The 21,311-nt window shown below is 47.7% G+C and overlaps 1 protein-coding gene and 1 long non-coding RNA gene across 15 annotated transcripts in view; one reads left to right on the top strand and one right to left on the bottom strand.

Moving 5' to 3' along the window:
- Positions 1-1,999, bottom strand: part of LOC145513151 (protein CFDP2-like) — a 35,440-nt gene extending 33,441 nt beyond the window's left edge. For all 13 annotated transcript variants that reach the window (XR_014059154.1, XR_014059156.1, XR_014059155.1 and 10 more), the window contains exon 1: positions 1,825-1,999. Coding sequence is in view for 10 of the 13 variants with exons in the window: in XM_081508623.1 (XP_081364749.1) it covers positions 1,825-1,888 (64 nt within the window). In the remaining 3 variants the exon portion in view is untranslated. The remainder of the gene's footprint in view (positions 1-1,824) is intronic.
- Positions 1,696-21,311, top strand: part of LOC145513159 (uncharacterized) — a 23,719-nt gene continuing 4,103 nt past the window's right edge. The window contains exons 1-2 of one of the 2 annotated variants that reach the window (XR_014059161.1): positions 1,765-2,230; positions 15,891-16,201. This is a non-coding gene — a long non-coding RNA (uncharacterized LOC145513159). Of the gene's footprint in view, positions 2,231-15,890; positions 16,202-21,311 lie in introns of both variants that reach the window. The other variant, XR_014059162.1, reaches the window with a different exon arrangement.

The raw sequence follows: 21,311 nt of genomic DNA, 5'->3' as shown, positions 1-21,311 counted from the left end.
CTAACCCAAATTGACATAGGAACATTGTCAGGTTGGGGAAGTGGGAAGGGTCTGAAGGTGAAAGTGTGTGTTGCCAGAGAGGGGAAAGACTCAAGGAGATGTTAAAAGAAGACCTAACATGAATGGGTTAAGTCAACAGACGATGGAAATACCAAAATTTTAAAAGAAGAAAGCAGTTTCTTCATGGGAGGACGGACAGGGAGGAGAAGTGATAGAAATGGTTCAGTTTCAAAATAATTCTTTTAGAAATGTTTGAATATTTTTAAGCAGGCGCATGGTAACTTGGATTACAATGAAAACTAATTTTCAAATGATCATGCTGATATTTAAAGAGCTTCCCAGATAGCGCTAATGGTAAGGAAACTGCATGCCAATTCAAGAGACGCAGGAGACAGGGTTCCATCCTTGGGTTGGGAAGATCCCCTGGAAGAGAGCATGGCAACCTACTCAAGTATTCTGACCTGGAGAATCCCATGCACAGAGGAGCCTGACAGGCCTCCAGTCCACAGGGTCACAAAGAGTGGGACTTAGAACGCACAATGTTGGCGGACAAGAATCTAACGCAGGAAAGGGGCATGGAAACTAAGGCAAGTCTTAGCTGATAATGGTAGCTCAGTAAGAGCCATATTGGTGACTGAGTGATCAGAGATTCATCTTCGCTGTAGCCTCAAACTGAATGTAATGATTGGCTCGATCAAAAGAATGTGAACAAGAACAACCCTTCAGGCTTTTTTTCTTTATCTTGTTTGACCAAGTGCAATTGAGCAAACAGATATTTCTAATGAGATGCTGGAGCCTGGGGAACGGGCAGGATGGCAGAAGGGGTAGGTATGGGTAACATTTTGGTCTGGATCTGTTTTAGAAGCCTATACATGTTGCCGAGCAGGTCGGTTAGGGACTCCTGGGCACAGAGGCCTTTTTGTCCCCTATTTTTTACAGGCAAGACTCCAGTCTCCAAGACCTTCTCTCATTTCCAAACAGCAGAACACTTGCTAATCAAAGGAGGAACAGCAAAGAAACCACCTGAGGCAAGGATAAAGGACCAGAGAAGCTCACCACCATTGACAAACTGGACCACACCCTCATCTCGCCAGCAACATTTTTGAAACTTTGCAGAATACTAGACGGTTACTGCCTTGAGCCTTATCACTAACTCCTGCCTGACTATACGACCTTTCCGTACTCACCAGGGAGAGGGGCACAGTTCTTGACGCGCTAGCCTACCGTGTTACCCTTTTACCTGGCAAAGTAACAAAGCCACTCTTTCCTTTTCCTCCAAAACTCGTCTGCCTATTTCTGTTTGCATTGTGCACAGAGCGCCAAGATGTGGGCAGCATAGAAAAACAATAAAACAAAGGTCTATGAAGGGCTGAATATAGATACTGCAAAGAAGCAAAAGGGCATCATTATGTGAACTTTTAACCACCATATCTCTTTTGAGGACAGAAAATGACTTATCGGGGTCGTGATGCTAGCAATTCCCTGGGGACGGAAGGCCTCCGTAAGATGGCCTTTCAGAAGCGTTCAGGGTTGCTGAGGGTACGCGATACCCAACCCCCGCTAGCGGTCGAGCTCATCTGCGGGTTCCCGCCCTCTGAAGAGGGGGGCGTTGGCCGAACACGGCCCAGAGAAGCAGTCGCAGGAAAGGTCCCGGTACGCTAACTGGGGCCACCGGGCCGCGCGGTGCGGGAGGGCAGGCGCGGGCTTAGGGCCGCTTGAGAACCATGCCACCCTCCCACCGGGCCCACAAACGCCTGGCAAAGCGAGCCTCAAGCGAGGCGCGGGGCGGGGCAAGTCGCCTCTCGCCTCAGGGGGAGTGCTCACCCGACAGCGCGTAGTCCTCGTCCTCCTTCGAGACGGAGAAATCCTCGGACTTAAACTCCTCCATATTACTGCCGCGCGGGGCCTACGGTGCCGCAGCAACCGCCTCCAACGGCAAAGCTCTAGGGAGAGACGGTAGAAACGCGGAGTGCGCGGAGGCGACGGGGATGGCGGCGGCTCCGGCGGCGCGTGCGCACAGGCAGAAACTGCGCTGGGTCGAGAAGCATCACTTCCGGGCCAAAGTCGCGGACCTGACGCTTATATGGCAGTCGGCGAAACGCGGGCTTCGCCCTGAAGCGGTGCATGCTGGGACTTGTAGTCTTCAGCGCTCAGCGGCTTTGATTTAGTGTATCTGCTAAGGAAAATTTGTTTTGCCCACGGGAACACAGCTGCCCTTCGTTAGTCACTGGTTGGTATTATTGAATTCGCTTACTTGTTAAAATAGTCACCCCCCCAAAATCAATATTCACGGTGCTTTCTGGGGTTATTTCCCCCGACATGCTCAGAGAGTGAAAAATTTGAGTTAACCAGTGGTAGGTTGTACTGAGGTTGCAGGCAGACAATTTGCTATCTTGCTTCAGCTCTCTTAGTGTAAATAAGTATCGTCTTCCTAGTCTGTTTAGTGCCGCGTTTTCTTTTGTTTTATCATCTTTGTGGTCTCTGTCGGTGATTTCGCTGTTTAAAATGACCCCTGGGTATGTTGCAGGGAGGAAGCCAATTCTGACTCCATGTTGGAAACTGTTTCTTTGACTTGCTTTTATTATTATAATCACACTCAATGGCTTGCCTGGAGGACCCTGCCTCCCTGCTTGACTGTAAACTAAAGTGCCTTTGTTCGGCTCCAGGAGAGGTAGTTGGTCCCTGCCCACCTGTGAATAGAAGAGATTAACACACCCCTTCTGAAGGCTGGACATTCCCTTGGAGATGTTTTACAAGACTGAAGACCCTTTCACTTTACTTCCCCACTGCGTCTCCCTCTCTATTATGCCTTGTGACTTTAGTTCTTCATTGCTTCTTTCTCTCTGATCTATAAAAGAACCTGGCAGCCAGACCCCAAGTAAGATGGTTATTTTGATGCACTAGCCTGCCATCTTCTCCGTCTGCCGGCCTTGCCTCAACACTTCGTCTCTCTGACTCATTGACCTGTCTTGAGGCGAGCAGAGCAAGCTTGCACTTGGTAACAAGCGTATTGCTGGGGTGCTTCCTAATGTTTGTAAGTGCGAGAAGGTTGTGATGTGTCTTATGGAGAAAATACTTGTGTTAGATAAAGCTTCATTCAGGTATGTTTTGTAGTGCTGTTGAATGTGAGTTCAGTGTTAATGAATGAACTATCCAGTACATCAAGGAAAAGGAAAGTCACCAATCTGTATCTGATGCTGCTCTGTAAAGTGCTAAAGTGAGGTTCATAGTGTGCGAGGCAGCTATGGAAAAGATGGAAAAACGGCTCAATTTGTGTATTCAACCAATAAAACCGATGAAAAAGTCTGGTAGACATCATTGTTGAAAGCCAAAAAAGTTTACCATCATGTTACGCAGGGTCAGAAAAATGTGAAGACGCCCTCCTCTGCTAGCGCTGGCTGGGTTACACGTTTCAAGAGGCCATATGGTGTCAATAACATTAAGCTTGCAGCTGAGACAAGTTCTGCAGATCAGGAGGCTGCAGAAGAATTCAAACGATGCTTGCTAAACGTTATACAGGAAAAGAGGTATGTGGAAGAGCTGGTTTTCAGCGCTGGTGAAACTGGCTTATTTTACAAGAATGTTGGCAAAAGAACCTATGTAACGTGAATGGCCTCTAATGCCCCTGGTTTTAAATCATTCCAGGACTATGCAACCCTACTTACATGCACCAATGCCAAGGGTGACTCTAAGTGCAAACCCTTACTGGTGTACAGACTTTCAAGTTCACAAGCACTTAACAGGAAAAACGTGAACCATATCCGGTGCATTGGAGGTGGAACCAAAAAGGATGGAAGGCGTCTGATTGGTTCCACAGCTGAATCATATTAGAAGTTGAATACTATCCCCAGGGTAGAAACCTTGCCTTGAAGATTTTGTTAATTTTGGATGCCCCAGTCCATTGCTGTGAAAAACTCAAAAATGCCCACCCCAACATGGAAGCTCTTTTCATTCCCCCAAATACTACTTGAAGGCATGATGAAAGCCTTCAAGTCACAGTATACAAGTGAGCTTTATAACAAGACTTCGGAGGCTCTCAAAACCAACAAGGAAACTACAATGATGGACTATTGGAAATCAGTCACAGTACGTGAGGTGATTGATTATGTTGGCAACATCAAGCAGGTGACTATTAATTACTATTGGAGAAATGTTTGACCAGACTGCATGGAAAATTTTGAAGGCTTTGAAGGTGCTGCAGGAAGTATAAACAACAGTGTCAAAGACGTAATGCATACCACATACAAATAGGTGGAGAAGGCTTTGGTGACATGAGGAAGATGTGGAGGAAATTTTGGCAGAGAAAGCAATAGAACCCATGAACTAAGACTTGGACGAGATGGCAAAGCAAGACAGTGATGATGAAAACGGCGATGAAAGTCAGCCAAAGAGTCCAGAAATTGTCCCTCTTACAGCAGTCAAAATAACAGAATGGAACTCCGCTTTGGAAAAAATTTTCAGTGACATGGAAGAGTGTGACCCTATGCTTGACCAAAGCCTCAAATTTAAGCACTTAACTTCCTGTGCATTTGCCGCCTGTGCTGAGACACTTAAGGCAAAAAGCTAAGCAGACAGGGCCGATGTAATTTCTGGAGTCATTTTGAGAGAAAAAATTGCCCACTCCGTCAAGTGGTGAGAGCCAAACCTCTGAGGTTGAACTGACAGATGTCAACCTACCACCCTCTTCCTCATCTGCAGGTAAGCCAAGGTTGAGAGATTTGACCACACTTGCACTGTGCCATTGTTCAGCCTGCAGCTCCATCAACCAGGAAGACGTTAGGTAACAGTTTTACAAAATGTTAAACATTTAATCTTTATTTGCATTAATGTGCACTATATAGTAGGAGAAGGCAATGGCACCCCACTCCAGTACTCTTGCCTGGAAAATCCCATGGACGGAGGAGCCTGGTAGGCTACAGTCCATGGGGTCGCTAAGAGTCGGACACGACTGAGTGACTTCACTTTCCCTTTTCCCTTTCATGCATTGAAGAAGGAAATGGCAACCCACTCCAGTGTTCTTGCCTGGAGAATCCCAGGGACGGCGGAGCCTGGTGGGCTGCCGTCTATGGGATCGCACAGAGTCAGACACGACTGAAGCGACTTAGCAGCAGCAGCAGCAGCACTATGTAGTATGTGTTTACTGTGTGAGTACTGTATGTGTAGTTTGTGTTTTTGTGTGTGTATGACTGAAGGGAAGAGTTAAAATAGTACAGTCTCAGTGTTGCACATGACACAATAATACTGTCATTGAAATAATTGTTTCATTATTAATACTACGTTATCATTATTTGTAAGAAAGATATATTAAATACAGTGTCTTTGAACAGAAACATACATAAAACAAAGCTATGTACTGATCAGTTGACAAAAATGGTACGACCAGAGACCCACAAGAACCCAATCCTGTACTTCTGCTAATTGAGTGTGTGTGGTAACATTATAGATGTAATTACAAGGAATGGCTGTATTCTAGAATTCAAACATCATCCACAAGGAATCCTTCCTTCAAGTTAATCCATATGAAAGTACAACCATATATAATGCTTGTCATTTTGTGACAAACTGGGATGTAGCCTTTTGCCCCATCCTTGGAGCCTCAGTCTGGGGAAAACGCTACCCTGGTGTTCTTCAGTAGACTCTCTCCTCCAGCACCCCACTTCTCCCACTCTCCTCTTTAGAGCTTACAAGCATCCCATACATTTGTTCAGATTCACAAAGTTTCTGACCACTTTAAGGGTAATGATGTAACAGTCTTCTATTTGTCAAATTGTTTAGTAAAGAGGCCTAAAATTGGTTAGCAGCCCTCATTGAGCTTAAAAACATACACTTTTGGATTTGAAAAGCATTTTCCATGAATTTAAATGTCACCAGCTGCAATATTATGATTTTGAAGAAATATACATTATCCCTAATGGCCAGTGATTTAATGAATCATGCATATGTAATGAGGTCTCCATAGAGCTGCATAGGACAGGGTTGAGAACTTCCCAGTTCAACACGTGGAAATTCAGGGAGAACTTTGTCCCTTTGAAGGGGCACGAAAGCACCACACACATACCCCATGCCTTGCCCTGTGCATCTCTTCCATCTGGCTGTTTCTGATTGAAATCCTTATGATAAACCTAGTAAGGTTTATCATAAACCTTTAAATAAACCTTTAAATAAACCTTTAAATAAACCTTTAAATAAACCTTTAAATAACCTTTATCATAAACCTTTAAATCTAGTAAGTAAAATGTCTGAGTTCTGTGAGTCGCTCTGACAAATTAATTGAACCCAACTTATAGCCAATCAGTCATAAGCACAGAGAACAACCTGGACTTGCAACTGATGTCTGGAGTTGGGGGTTGAGGATGGGGGGTTGGGGGTGGGTGGGGTGCTACTTCTGGGTAGAGTCAGAATTGAGTTGAATTGTTGAACACCCTTTCTGGTGTCCAGTATGTTTGTTAGTGTGGGGAATACCACTTAAAAATCTAGAGATTTCAGCACATAATCCCACCAAGAAGAAATAGGCTGAAACTGAGCAATCCCTTTAGACAAATATTGGCCACAATACAAACCCCAACCCTCTACAAGTTTCCTGGTTCACTATTACCATGTTGTTACTGAGCCCAAGCTCGCTCTGCTCACTGCAGGACAGGCCAGTGAATCCGAGAGATGAAATGTTGAGGCAAGGAAAGTGACTTCATTTGGAAAGCTGGCTGACTAAGATGGCAGACTAGTGCCTCAGAGTAACCATCTTGTGGGGGTCAGAATGCAAAGTTCTGTTGAGTCAGAGAGAAATAAGCAATGAGGAACTAAAGTCAAAAGGCAGAATAAAGGAGAGGCAGTGGGGAACTAAAGTGAAAGGGTCTTCAGTCTTGCAAAACACCTCCAGAGAATGGCCAGCCTTTGGAAGGGGTGTGTTGACCTCTTCTGTTCACAGGTGGTCAGGGTCAAGTTATGTCTCCATTAGCAGAACAAAAGCACTTGAGCTTATAGTCAGGCAGAGGGGCAGGGTCCTCTGAGGCAGCTCTTAAGTATGATTATAACAACAAAAGAAAGCAAGCTATAAAGAAATGTTGGAGAAGACTCTTAAGAGTCCCTTGGACTGCAAGGAGATCCAACCAGTCCATCCTAAAGGAAATCAGTCCTGAATATTCATTGGAAGGACTGATGCTGAAGCTGAAACTCCACTTTGGCCACCTGATGCAAAGAACTGACTCATTGGAAAAGACACTGATGCTGGGACAGATTGAAGGCTGGAGGAGAAGGGGACGACAGAGGATGAGATGGTTGAATGGCATCACCGACTCAATGGACCTGAGTTTGAGTAAACTCCGGGGACTGGCAATGGACAGGGAGGCCTGGCGTGCTGCAGTCCATGGGGTCACAGAGTCCATGGGGACACTACTGAGCGACTGAACTGAATGATGACAAAAGCAATGAAAAGCAAGTCAAAGTGTTATAGCCACACGTTCCGGGAAACAAGCTCACTCAGAAGGATGATGCAGATAGTGAAGTGCAGTTTATTACACCGGCGGGCCCAAGGCAGAGTATCCTCTTAGCCAAGGACCCCGACCAGCATTTGTGAAAATCTTTTATACCCCATGTATATGTGTCTGAACCCACCACCCAATTTCCTTGTGACTTACATAAACAAAGGAAAGGTAAATACAATCACAATAACCCCATCATTCATGTGTTATGTGTTAAAACAGTCAATAATCAATAAGCCTGAGGTTACATTCCAAACAGTCAATAATCAATAAGCCCAAGGTTACAGAAAAAAATCTATGACCCGTCCGGAGATAGGGGGATCAGTGTACATTTTGTCTTAGGTGCTGAGTAACCTGGATACAACCTTCAAGATTCCCCTGTCTTGAGGGGGTCTTATCCTTCTATTGTCGTTTCCACAGGCACTAAGCACCGAGTTCAGAGTCCATTAGAGAGGTGACCGAACACAATCAGCACGAACAGGCCTAAGGTGGAGTCCAGGCCGTATGAATTCGTTCTTCATTCCCCCCTCTTGATGCTCCTAGTTTTCGTAACGAGCATCATTCATTGAGATATATTGTACTTTAGCCCTCTGGCCACCCACATGAGAGAACACTATCAACCTCTGGGTTACAAAGTTCACAAGACATTGTAAGAAGCAGGGCCCACAAAGCAGTATGATTAGAACTATTATGACAACAGTAACAATAGTTTTCCACCAATCTCCCTTTACCCAGGACAGGACCGAAGTCCAAAAGGGAATATTTTCATCAGACATGGCTCATTTGATTTTGCATATCTTCCAAGGCAGTGGATACATTTTTAGACAGGTCAGGGATGTATACACAACATTCGACTTTAATTATGGTGCAAGTCCCTCCCTGGGCTGCTGTGAGTATGTCTAATGCCATCCTATTATGAATTACTGCCCTCCTCATCTGAATTTGTTCTTAGTTCAAGGCTTGAATGGCTTTTGTACTGTCTAAGAGGGCCTGTTTAGTGAAATTAGTTAAGGCCTCCACCTTAATCATGATATCCATTGTCCCTACAGAGGGTACAAACAAGGCAGCAAGATAGTCATACCATTGGAACACAGATCTTGTCCATCTTGCATGCAGATAGGGCAAGTTTACTGGAGGTTGGTGTAGGCTAGGCTTAATACTTCCATTGGTGAAAGCAAATCCCTGTGTGCAATGCCCTACCCAGCCAACTGGTAACCATGGCCATAACCTAAGCCCACAGAGCCACTGGGTCCCATTGGGGGCTACCCAATGGATTCCAGGATTATATTTCCAGTCAGAACCGGGCCACTGAACCGACTGATTGGGGTGATAGGTAACTTCTATGATTTGTTTACATTGTTCAGGAGACAAATAACCCATATATTTTAATTCTTTTGGGTCTACGTGGCGGTCTCTAAATCCAACTTTGTGTTCTTTTTGTTCCCAGCAAATAGTAGCGGGAACAATCAACTGTCCTTTCTCAGGAGTCATCTAGAAATATTCATCCCAGACCTGGTAGTATTGTTCAAGGTACTGGGAGGCCTGTCCCCCTTTTGTAAGGGAGCCCTTCTCTTTTTTATTTTTCATATATGAGGTATAAGCTCTTGTTACCTCCGTAAGACTAGTGTTCATGTTAGATGTAACCCCATGTCCCTGGCCCATTGATGGCTTTTTTTTACACCAGGAGAACAAAGAAAGGTTATGATTGGTAAGAGAAAGCAAAGTTCCCTTTTGTTGTTCCAAGAAGGAGCACAGTGGTATAAAGTCTCCATAACGAAGTGCAACACCCACCAGGGGAGTCCGTCCATAACTGACAGGGGCATAGCCCCACATACCCAACAGTCGGAGGAGTTGTGGAAGTGCGCCTAGGAATGTGCCCATGAGATGAAGACGTTGTCCTGTGCAGGAACAGTGGTCAGGTTCAGAACTGTGTTGGTAAGGCTGAGCAGCAGGAGTCATTTACCCAGCTCCATCCTAGAGAGGGCTCGTCTGGGACCTCGTTTTCTTCTTCTTCTTCAGAATGATCTTGGTTTCTCGTGGGTTGGTGGGGTCCTTCTGGGTGGTCCACTCGGCGTCTTCCGGGTCAGCGTGGTATGCCTTCTTCGCTCTGGTGTGATGGATCCAAGGGACAATGTCTGCAACTTTAACTGCGGTAGGGGTGGTTAAAACAACAGTTTAAGTGAAGAAGGAATTCATAGGGCCTGGACTCCATCTTAGGCCTGTTCCTGCTGATTATGCTCGGCCACCTCTCTAATGGACTCTGAACTCTGTGCTTAGTGTCTGTGGAAATGACAATAGAAGGATAAGACCCCCTCCAGACAGGTCATAAATTCTTATCTGTAACCTCAGGCTTATTGATTATTGACTGAACACATAACACATGAATGATGGAGTTATTGTGATTGTATTTACCTTTCCTTTGTTTATGTAAGTCACAAGGATGTTGGGTGGTGGGTTCAGACAGGTATACATGGGGTATAAAAGATTTTCACAAATGCTGGTCGGGGTCCTTGGCTAAGAGGATACTCTGCCTTGGGCCCGCTGGTGTAATGAACTGCACTTCACTATCTGCATCGTCCTTCTGAGTGAGCTTGTTTCCCGGAACGCGTGGCTATAACATTTGGTGCGTTGGCCGGGAAACTCCTCACTTTGAGGAGACAGGTCTCCTTTGAGGCCATCCCGAGGCTTTGGGGCTTGAATCTCCTAGAGGGGGGAAGGCGCCTTGCCCCTCTGGAAGAACTCGGCCTTTCAACGCCCGGTTTCTTCGCTTTGGCAGGTAGTGAACGGCAGCAAGGGAACTGAGCGCTCAGGTAGGGAGGAACCCACCCGGTAGGGTGGAAGAGGGGGCCTGATCACCCCCCTGGGAGAGACCAGAAGGGAGACACATAGGAAACTGGTTTAGGTTGGCGACAATAGCTACTCGGCACTCGGGTCGACGGCCGTGCCAGGGATAAAAAAAGGGAACTTAGGGTTTAAGAAAGCCAGTTAGGAGGTGTGTCCACGCCGTCTTAGGAAACGTGCCGAACGGTCACCACAGGGTTTTTGAAAGGAGATATTGAATTCCGTGTGCTCGTAGTCTGCCCTCCCCCAGGAGGTACCCATCTGCTATGTGACCCATCATCTCCCCTACCAGTGGAAACAGGTAGATTGGCTTCTTGGGAAGGCCCTGGGACAGGGAAATCCAGAGGTAAGAAAATGGGAGGAAGCGGATCTAAGGCCACTGTACTGGAGAATATGATTAAGAATTTTAAGAAAGGGTTTGATGGAGACTATGGGAAGAAAATGACACCCGGCCGGCTCCGTACCCTTTATGAAGACGAATGGCCTTCCATGGGAGTTGGCTGGCCACCAGAGGGAACTATGGACTTAAATCTCATAAAGGCAGTCTATGCTATAGTTACGGGAAAGCCTGGACACCCCGATCAGTTCCCGTACATAGACTCTGGGCTGGGAATAGCCCAAGACACCCCCAAGTGGGCCCGTTTTTATGCTCATGGCGGGGAAGGAAAAATCTTGATGGCCCAAAAGGTAACCAAGGACGAGGAGGAGATTTTACAGGACCCTGAAAGAGATGAACTTCCCCCACCGCCGTATTGGATGATGGTCCCACCAACTAGTATCACCGCGGCCGCCGAAGGCCCAACTGGAGGAACCAGCCCGAGACCGGTAAGCCTCCTGGACTCCTCAGAGGTCCCAACAGCTCCACAGGTTGTACAGCCGCCCACTCGGCAGGCTCCAGCCTCAGCTGGAGGGACAATGAGCCCACCAGACTCTACCACCCCGGATGCTGCCTCTACGTTCCCTAAACTCTACCCTCCACTCCCGGTAAGTACTCCCGGACAAGGGGGAGGAACCACTGGGATTAAACAAAGGCTCCGTTCTGCCAAAGAGCCAGACGGAAGAATACCCTTGCAGATGCCCCTGAGAGAAGTTCAGCAACCCCCAATGATAGGGGAGGACGGTAATTATCACCAAGATCCTGTAACCTATTACTATCAACCCTTTTCATCAACCGATATACTGAACTGGCAAAAACATACCCCTTCTTACTCAGTGGAACCCCAGGGCATGACTAGACTGATGGAGACTATTTTTCGCACTCATCGACCAACCTGGGATGATATAATGCAATTACTAGCATCTCTCTTCAGTACAGAAGAGAGATAGAGGATCAACACTGAGGCAAGAAAATGGTTACAGGAGATGATCCCTGAAGGCACTGCTAACCCATAAAGGTGGATAGAGGAAGCCTTCCCCACTGACAGACCTAATTGGGACTACAATACAGAGGAGGGAAAAATTCAGTTAGACAGATACTGAACAGCAATTATACAAGGACTTAGAAGGGGAGCCCGAAAGCTGATGGACATGTCTAAACCGGCCGGAGTAGTTCAGAAGGGAAACGAGTCACCTTCTGAATTTTACGAGAGACTTTGTGAGGCCTATAGACTCTATACACCCATAGACCCAGAAGCTACGGGCTCCCAGATTGTTATCAATTCGGCATTTATCTCGGAAGCATGTCCTGACATAAAACGAAAGCTTCAAAAGACCAAGGGGGTTATATCCATGTCTAGCTCTCAGCTGATCGAAATAGCGGATAAGGTTTTCCGGAATAGGGACACAGAAATAGAGAAGAAATACGAGAAAAGGTATAAAGACGAGCAGAGGAGAACAGATGAGAGGTTTGTAATGCTGGCTGCTGCGCTTGGAAGGTCTTCCAAAGACTTTTCCACCGCCAAGACAAAGAAACCCCCTCTAGCTTCGAGGTCAGGACAGCCTTCTAACCAGTCCCCACGGAGACCACGGGCTCCATTACAGCCAAATCAATGCGCCCGATGCCGTGGGTTCGGTCATTGGAAGAATGAGTGCCCAGAAGGAAGAAGGGAGAATAAACCCCTCCCGGTTGCAGAACTCACTAACATAGAGACTGAATAGGGATGCCAGGGCTCAAAGACATCAGGTCCCTGAGAGCCCATGGTAACTTTAAAAATTGGGGACCAAGATATTGACTTTATGGTGGACACCGGGGCAGAATTGTCCGTGGTAACTAAACCTGTGGCGCCAATGTCTAAAAGGACCACCGCCGTAACTGGGGTTTCAGGAGAAGAAATGGTTAAGTCATTTTGCCAGCCCAGGAAATGTCAGTTGGGGGGTCACCAAGTGACTCATGAGTTCCTCTATATCCCTGAGTGCCCAGTACCCCTGCTGGAGAGAGACTTGCTGTCCAAGCTGGGAGCACAAGTGACTTTCTCTCCTGAAGAGAGGCCCACTTGTCGAGTGGGCACAGCGACCTACTTACTTTCCCTCTCTGTGCCCCCTCAAGATGAATGGAGGCTACATGAGCCCCCTGGAAATAAACAAGACCAGGCAACAGGGTTGGAGAGAAGGCTAACTCAGCTGTTCCCTGAGGTCTGGGCTGAAGATAACCCTCCTGGGCTAGCCAGACACCAAGCCCCTGTAATAATAGAACTCAAACCTGGCGCCACCCCGGTAAGAAAGCGTCAATACCCAATACCCTTAGAAGCCCAAATCAGGATTCTGCCTCACATTAATAGGCTAAAGCAAGCAGGCATCCTGGTGGAATGTCAGTCGGCCTGGAACACACCCATCTTACCAGTAAAGAAGGAAGGAGGACAAGACTATAGGCCTGTACAGGATCTCACACTGGTCAATCAGGCCATTGTGACTCTGCACCCGACTGTCCCAAACCCCTATGCCTTACTTAGCCTCCTCCCACCTAAGACAAGGATCTATACTTGCTTGGATCTCAAAGATGCCTTTTTCTGCATATGCCTAGCACCTGCATCACAACCCATCTTTGCCTTTGAATGGGAGGACCCAATTGGAGGCAATAAGCAGCAGCTCACTTGGACCCACCTCCCACAAGGATTCAAAAATGCTCCAACCATCTTTGGAGAAGCTTTGGCCTCGGACCTGGAACCTTTCCAGCCTGAAAGGTATGGATGTTGGCTCCTGCAGTATGTGGACGACCTGTTGCTGGCCGCTGAGACCTGGGAAGAATGCTGGGAAGGGACCCAAGCGCTCCTCCAACTGCTAGCAGAAGCGGGATACCGAGTGTCGAGGAAAAAGGCACAAATCTGCAAGGAGGAGGTAAGGTATTTGGGGTTTGTCTTAAGGGAAGGCACAAGATTGCTAGATCAATCTAGAAAAGAAGTAATTCTGAGGCTCCCCACGCCTAAGACTCAGCGACAAGTCAGGGAGTTCCTAGGGGCCACTGGATTCTGCAGGATTTGGATTCCAAGGTATTCTCAAATAGCCCAACCCCTATTTGAGCTCCTGACAGGGCCTGAAGAAAATCCAGTAAGTTGGACTGAGAAACAGCAAAAAGCTTTTGAGGAGCTAAGACTAGCAATCACCTCCGCCCCCGCCTTGGGATTGCCAGACCTCACCAAACCATTCACCTTATATGTGACCGAGAAAGATAAAACAGCCATGGGGGTTTTGACTCAAACCTTGGGAACGTGGGACAGGCCGATAGCTTACCTTTCAAAGCGACTTGATAACGTTGCCACCGGCTGGCCTAGCTGTCTGCGGGCAGTAGCCGTGGTCGCCTTACTGGTACGTGAAGCCACAAAATTAACTTTCGGCCAGGACCTGATCGTAAAGGTCCCACATGAAGTCAACACCCTCCTTTGAGGAGATCCCCACAAGTGGCTGTCCAATTCCTGGATTATTTAATACCAGGGACTGCTATGTGAAAACCCCAACCTCCGTATTGAGCCTTGCCAGGGTTTAAACCCGGCAACGCTTCTCCCAACAGGAGAAGGTGGACCCACCCACGATTGCAAGGAAGTCTTAGAGGAGGTCTATGCTAGCCGTCCAGACCTCCGAGACAGGCCAATTTCAAATCCTGACTGGACTCTGTATACTGATGGCACCAGCCTGGTAAAGCTAGGACAGGGAATGTCAGGCTATGCTGTAGTCACAGAGAGGACTGTTATCGAGGCTGGCTCTTTACCACAACAATGGTCAGCCCAAAGACCTGAATTATGGGCCTTAGTCCGGGCACTGCAACTGTCAAAGGGTAAGAAGGTGAACGTCTACACCGACTCCCGGTATGCTTTTGCTACGCTCCACATACATAGGGCGCTATACCGGGAGAGAGGCCTTCTAACAGCCAATGGAAAGGACATTAAGAATAAGGAGGAGATCCTGACTCTGCTAGACGAAGTCTGGAGTCCCACGGAGGTAGCAGTCATGCACTGCCGTGGGCACCAGAAGGAAGACACCCCACAGGCTCGAGGGAATAGGCTGGCTGACGAGACCACCAGATGAGCAGCTGAGCACAGAAAGGAATCCGGGGAAATCCCCATGAGAACTTTTGTCCTAGCTGAGCTACCCGAGCTGGCCCTAGACTCCCCAACATACACTGAGGCTCAAAACCAACTAGCTGAAGCGGAGTGAGCCACCAAGACAGAAAAAGGATGGTGGGAACTACCGGATGGTAAGCTACTAGTGCCTGAAAAATGGCCCCCTCTCTGGTGAGCCAAGCTCATTGCATGACGCACCTGGGACTTGACAAATTAGAGGAATTGATCCGGAGGTATTTTCTGGTTCCTCGCCTCTCCTCTCTATGTAGAACAGAATCCCAAAATTGCAATGCCTGCTCTCAGATTAACGCCGCTCCAGGGTGCAGACCAAAACCTCCAGGTATCCAATTAAAAGGTACTCTTCCTTTTGAACATCTGGAAGTGGACTTCACTGAGATGAAACCATATCGCCATTTTCTCTACCTGTTGGTCCTGGTATGTACATTCTCAGGATGGGTGGAGGCCTTCCCCACCCGAACTGAGAGAGCATCAGAAGTAGCTGGGAGCCTGCTTAGGGAAATAGTTCCCCGATTTGGATTCCCCACCAGCATAGGATCAGATAACGGCCTAGCCTTCATATCAGATCTGATACAACAAGTAAGTAAAGCCATGAATATAAAATGGAAGTTACACACCGCCTACCAGCCTCAGAGCTCCAGAATGGTAGAACGAACTAATCGGACACTAAAGGAGACACTTTCTAAATGGATTATAGAAACTGACTGTTCCTGGGTAGATTTACTTCCCATGGCCTTGCTCAAGCTCAGGATGACGCCACGGTCCCACGGCTACTCTCCCTACGAAATTGTGTATGGGAGGCCTCCTCCCATAATAAGACAGGTAACAACTGATATACTTCAGGTAAGGGGAGACGGGATATCACAACAGATGGAACAACTAGGTAAGGTAATTAATCAAGTAACTAAGTTTGTGCAAGAAAGAATACCATTCCCCTTGGGGGAGCAGATGCATGAGTTTCTACCAGGGGACCAGGTATGGGTGAAAGACTGGAAACATGACTCACTGGCCCCCCGATGGAAAGGTCCTTATACTGTTGTTTTAACCACCCCTACCGCAGTTAAAGTTGCAGGCATTGCCCCTTGGATCCATCACACCAGAGCGAAGAAGGCATACCACGCTGACCCGGAAGACGCCTAGTGGACCACCCAGAAGGACCCCACCGACCCTCGGGAAACCAAGATCATTCTGAAGAGGAAGAAGAAAACGAGGTTCCAGACGAGCCCTCTCTAGGATGGATCTGGGTAAACGACTCCTGCTACTCGACCTCACCAATGCAGTTCTGAACCTGACCACTCTTCCTGCACAGGACAACGTCTTCATCTCATGGGCACATTCCTACGCGGACTTCCACAACTCCTCCGACTGTTGGTATGTTGGTATGGTATTCATTTTATATTCTGTCAGTTATGGACGGACTCCCCTGGTGGGTGTCGCCACTTCGTTATGGAGACTTTATACCACTGTGCTCCTTCTTGGAACAACAAAAGGGAACTTTGCTTTCTCTCACCAATCATAACCTTTCTTTGCTCTCCTGGTGTAAGAAAAGGCCATCAATGGGCCAGGGACATGGGGTTACATTTAATATGAACACTAGTCTTACGGAGGTAACAAGAGCTTATACCTCATATATGAAAAATAAAAAAGAGAAGGGCTCCCTTACAAAAGGGGGACAGGCCTCCCGGTACCTTGAGCAATACTACCAGGTCTGGGATGAATATTTCTGGATGACTCCTGAGAAAGGACAGTTGATTGTTCCCGCTACTATTTGCTGGGAACAAAAAGAACACAAAGTTGGATTTGGAGACCGCCACCTAGACCCAAAAGAATTAAAATATATGGGTTATTTGTCTCCTGAACAATGTAAACAAATCATAGAAGTTACTTATCACCCCAATCAGTCGGTTCAGTGGCCCGGTTCTGACTGGAAATATAATCCTGGAATCCATTGGGTAGCCCCCAATGGGACCCAGTGGCTCTGTGGGCTTAACTTATGGCCATGGTTACCAATTGGCTGCGTAGGGCGTTGCACACTGGGATTTACTTTCGCCCATGGCAGTATTAAGCCTAGCCTACATCAACCTCCAGTAAACCTGCCCTATCTGCATGCAAGATGGACAAGATCTGTGTTCCAATGGTATGACTATCTTGCTGCCTTGTTTGTACCCTCTGTAGGGACAATGGATATCATGATTAAGGTGGAGGCCTTAACTAATTTCACTAAACAGGCCCTCTTAGACAGTACAAAAGCCATTCAAGCCTTGAACTAAGAACAAATTCAGATGAGGAGGGCAGTAATTCAAAATAGGATGGCATTAGACATACTTACAGCAGCCCAGGGAGGGACTTGCACCATAATTAAAGTCGAATGTTGTGTATACATCCCTGACCTGTCTAAAAATGTATCCACTGCCTTGGAAGATATGCAAAATCAAGTGAAAGCCATGTCTGATGAAAATATTCCCTTTTGGACTTCGGTCCTGTCCTGGGTAAAGGGAGATTGGTGGAAAACTATTGTTACTGTTGTCATAATAGTTCTAATCATACTGCTTTGTGGGCCCTGCTTCTTACAATGTCTTGTGAACTTTGTAACCCAGAGGTTGATAGTGTTCTCTCATGTGGGTGGCCAGAGGGCTAAAGTACAATATATCTCAATGAATGATGCTCCTTAGGGAAACTAGGAGCATCAAGAGGGGGGAATGCAGAAGGAATTCATAGGGCCTGGACTCCATCTTAGGCCTGTTCCTGCTGATTATGCTTGGCCACCTCTCTAATGGACTCTGAACTCTGTGCTTAGTGTCTGTGGAAATGACAATAGAAGGATAAGACCCCCTCCAGACAGGTCATAAATTCTTATCTGTAACCTCAGGCTTATTGATTGTTGACTGAACACATTAACACATGAATGATGGAGTTACTGTGATTGTATTTACCTTTCCTTTGTTTATGTAAGTCACAAGGAAGATGGGTGGTGGGTTCAGACACATATACATGGGGTATAAAAGATTTTCACAAATGCTGGTCGGGGTCCTTGGCTAAGAGGATACTCTGCCTTGGGCCCACTGGTGTAATAAACTGCACTTCACTATCTGCATCGTCCTTCTGAGTGAGCTTGTTTCCCGGAACGCGGGGCTATAACATAAGGACCTTTCCATCGGGGGGCCAGTGAGTCATGTTTCCAGTCTTTCACCCATACCTGGTCCCCTGGTAGAAACTCATGCATCTGCTCCCCCAAGGGGAACGATATTCTTTCTTGCACAAACTTAGTTACTTGATTAATTACCTTACCTAGTTGTTCCATCTGTTGTGATATCCCGTCTCCCCTTACCTGGAGTATATCAGTTGTTACTTGTCTTATTATGGGAGGAGGCCTCCCATACACAATTTCGTAGGGAGAGTAGCCGTGGGACCGTGGCGTCATCCTGAGCTTGAGCAAGGCCATGGGAAGTAAATCTACCCAGGAACAGTCAGTTTCTATAATCCATTTAGAAAGTGTATCCTTTAGTGTCCGGTTAGTTGTTTCTACCATTCCGGAGCTCTGAGGCTGGTAGGCGGTGTGTAACTTCCATTTTATATTCATGGCTTTACTTACTTGTTGTATCAGATCTGATATGAAGGCTAGGCCGTTATCTGATCCTATGCTGGTGGGGAATCCAAATCGGGGAACTATTTCCCTAAGCAGGCTCCCATCTACTTCTGATGCTCTCTCAGTTTGGGTGGGGAAGGCCTCCACCCATCCCGAGAATGTACATACCAGGACCAACAGGTAGGGAAAATGGCAATATGGTTTCATCTCAGTGAAGTCCACTTCCAGATGTTCAAAAGGAAGAGTACCTTTTAATTGGATACCTGGAGGTTTTGGTTTGCACACTGGAGCGGCGTTAATCTGAGAGCAGGCGTTGCAATTTTGGGATTCCGTTCATCCAGTAGTTCCCACCATCCTTTTTCTGTCTTGGTGGCTCCCTCTGCTTCAGCTAGTTGGTTTTGGGCCTCAGTGTATTTTGGGGAGTCTAGGGCCAGCTCGGGTAGCTCAGCTAGGACAAAAGTTCTCATGGGGATTTCCCCAGATTCCTTTTTGTCCTCAGCTGCTCGTCTGGTGGTCTCGTCAGCCAGCCTATTCCCTCGAGCCTGTGGGGTGTCTTCCTTCTGGTGCCCACGGCAGTGCATGATTGCTACCTCCGTGGGACTCCAGACTTCCTCTAGCAGAGTCAGGATCTCCTCCTTATTCTTAATGTCCTTTCCATTGGCTGTTAGAAGGCCTCTCTCCCGGTATAGCGCCCCATGTACGCGGAGCGTAGCAAAAGCATACCGGGAGTCGGTGTAGACGTTCACGTTCTTACCCTTTGACAGTTGGAGTGCCCAGACTAAGGCCCGTAATTCAGCTCGTTGGGCTGACCGGTGTTGTGGTAAGGAGCCGACCTCGATAACAGTCCTCTCTGTGACTACAGCATAGCCTGACGTTCCCTGTCCTAGCTTTACCAGGCTGGTGCCATCAGTATACAGAGTCCAGTCAGGATTTGAAATTGGCCTGTCTCGGAGGTCTGGACGGCTAGCATAGACCTCCTCTAAGACTTCCTTGCAATCGTGGGTGGGTCCACCTTCTCCTGTTGGGAGAAGCGTTGCCGGGTTTAAACCCTGGCAAGACTCAATACGGAGGTTGGGGTTTTCACATAGCAGTCCCTGGTATTAAATAATCCAGGAATTGGACAGCCACTTGTGGGGATCTCCTCAAAGGAGGGTGTTGACTTCATGTGGGACCTTTACGATCAGGTCCTGGCCAAAAGTTAATTTTGTGGCTTCACGTACCAGTAAGGCGACCACGGCTACTGCCCGCAGACAGCTAGGCCAGCCGGTGGCAACGTTATCAAGTCGCTTTGAAAGGTAAGCTATCGGCCTGTCCCACGTTCCCAAGGTTTGAGTCAAAACCCCCATGGCTGTTTTATCTTTCTCAGTCACATATAAGGTGAATGGTTTGGTGAGGTCTGGCAATCCGAAGGCGGGGACGGAGGTGATTGCTAGTCTTAGCTCCTCAAAAGCTTTTTGCTGTTTCTCAGTCCAACTTACTGGATTTTCTTCAGGCCCTGTCAGGAGCTCAAATAGGGGTTGGGCTATTTGAGAATACCTTGGAATCCAAATCCTGCAGAATCCAGTGGCCCCTAGGAACTCCCTGACTTGTCGCCAAGTCTTAGACATGGGGAGCCTCAGAGTTACCTCTCTTCTAGATTGATCTTGCAATCTTGTGCCTTATTCTTCCCTCTGGCTCTTTGGCAGAACGGAGCCTTAGTTTAATTCCAGTGGTTCCTCCTCCTTGTCCGGGAGTACTTACTGGGAGTGGAGGGTAGAGTTTAGGGAACGTAGAGGCAGCATCCGGGGTGGTAGAGTCTGGTGGGCTCATTGTCCCTCCAGCTGAGGCTGGAGTCTGCCGAGTGGGCGGCTGTACAACCTGTGGAGCTGTTGGGACCTCTGAGGAGTCCAGGAGGCTTACCGGTCTCGGGCTGGTTCCTCTGGTTGGGCCTCCAGCGGCCGCGGTGATATTAGTTGGTGGGACCATCATCCAATACGGTGGTGGGGGAAGTTCATCTCTTTCAGGGTCCTGTAAAATTTCCTCCTCGCCCTTGGTTACCTTTTGGGACATCAAGATTTTTCCTTCCCCGCCATGAGCATAAAAACGGGCCCATTTGGGGGTGTCTTGGGCTATTCCCAGCCCAGAGTCTATGTACGGGAACTGATCAGGGTGTCCAGGCTTTCCCGTAACTATAGCATAGACTGCCTTTATAAGATTTAAGTCCATAGTTCCCTCTGGTGGCCAGCCAACTCCCATGGAAGGCCATTCGTCTTCACAAAGGGTACGGGGCCGGCCGGGTGTCATTTTCTTCCCATAGTCTCCATCGAACCCTTTCTTAAAATTATTAATCATATTCTCCAATACAGTGGCCTTAGAACCGCTTCCTCCCATTTTCTTACCTCTGGATTTCCCTGTCCCAGGGCCTTCCCGAGAAGCTGATCTACCTGTTTCCACTGGTAGGGGAGATGATGGGTCACATAGCAGATGGGTACCTCCTGGGGGAGGGCAGAATACGAGCACACGGAATTTAATATCTCCTTTCAAAAACCCTGTGGCGACCGTTCGGCACGTTCCCTAAGACGGCGTGGACACACCTCCTAACTGGCTTTCTTAAACCCTAAGTTCCCTTTCTTTATCCCTGGCACGGCCGTCGACCCGAGTGCCGAGTAGCTATTGTCACCAATCTAAACCAGTTTCCTATGTATCTCCCTTCTGGTCCCTCCCAGGGGGGTGATCAGGCCCCCTCTTCCACCCTACCGGGTGGGTTCCTCCCTACCTGAGCGCCAAACGTTATAGCCACGCGTTCCGGGAAACAAGCTCACTCAGAAGGATGATGCAGATAGTGAAGTGCAGTTTATTACACCGGCGGGCCCAAGGCAGAGTATCCTCTTAGCCAAGGACCCGGACCAGCATTTG

Source organism: Giraffa tippelskirchi, chromosome 7 (genome assembly GCF_054371585.1).
Source record: "Giraffa tippelskirchi isolate mGirTip1 chromosome 7, T2T-mGirTip1v1.2.pri, whole genome shotgun sequence".
Taxonomy (NCBI): Eukaryota; Metazoa; Chordata; class Mammalia; order Artiodactyla; family Giraffidae; genus Giraffa; species Giraffa tippelskirchi.
This window is presented reverse-complemented; position numbering and strand designations above follow the sequence as displayed.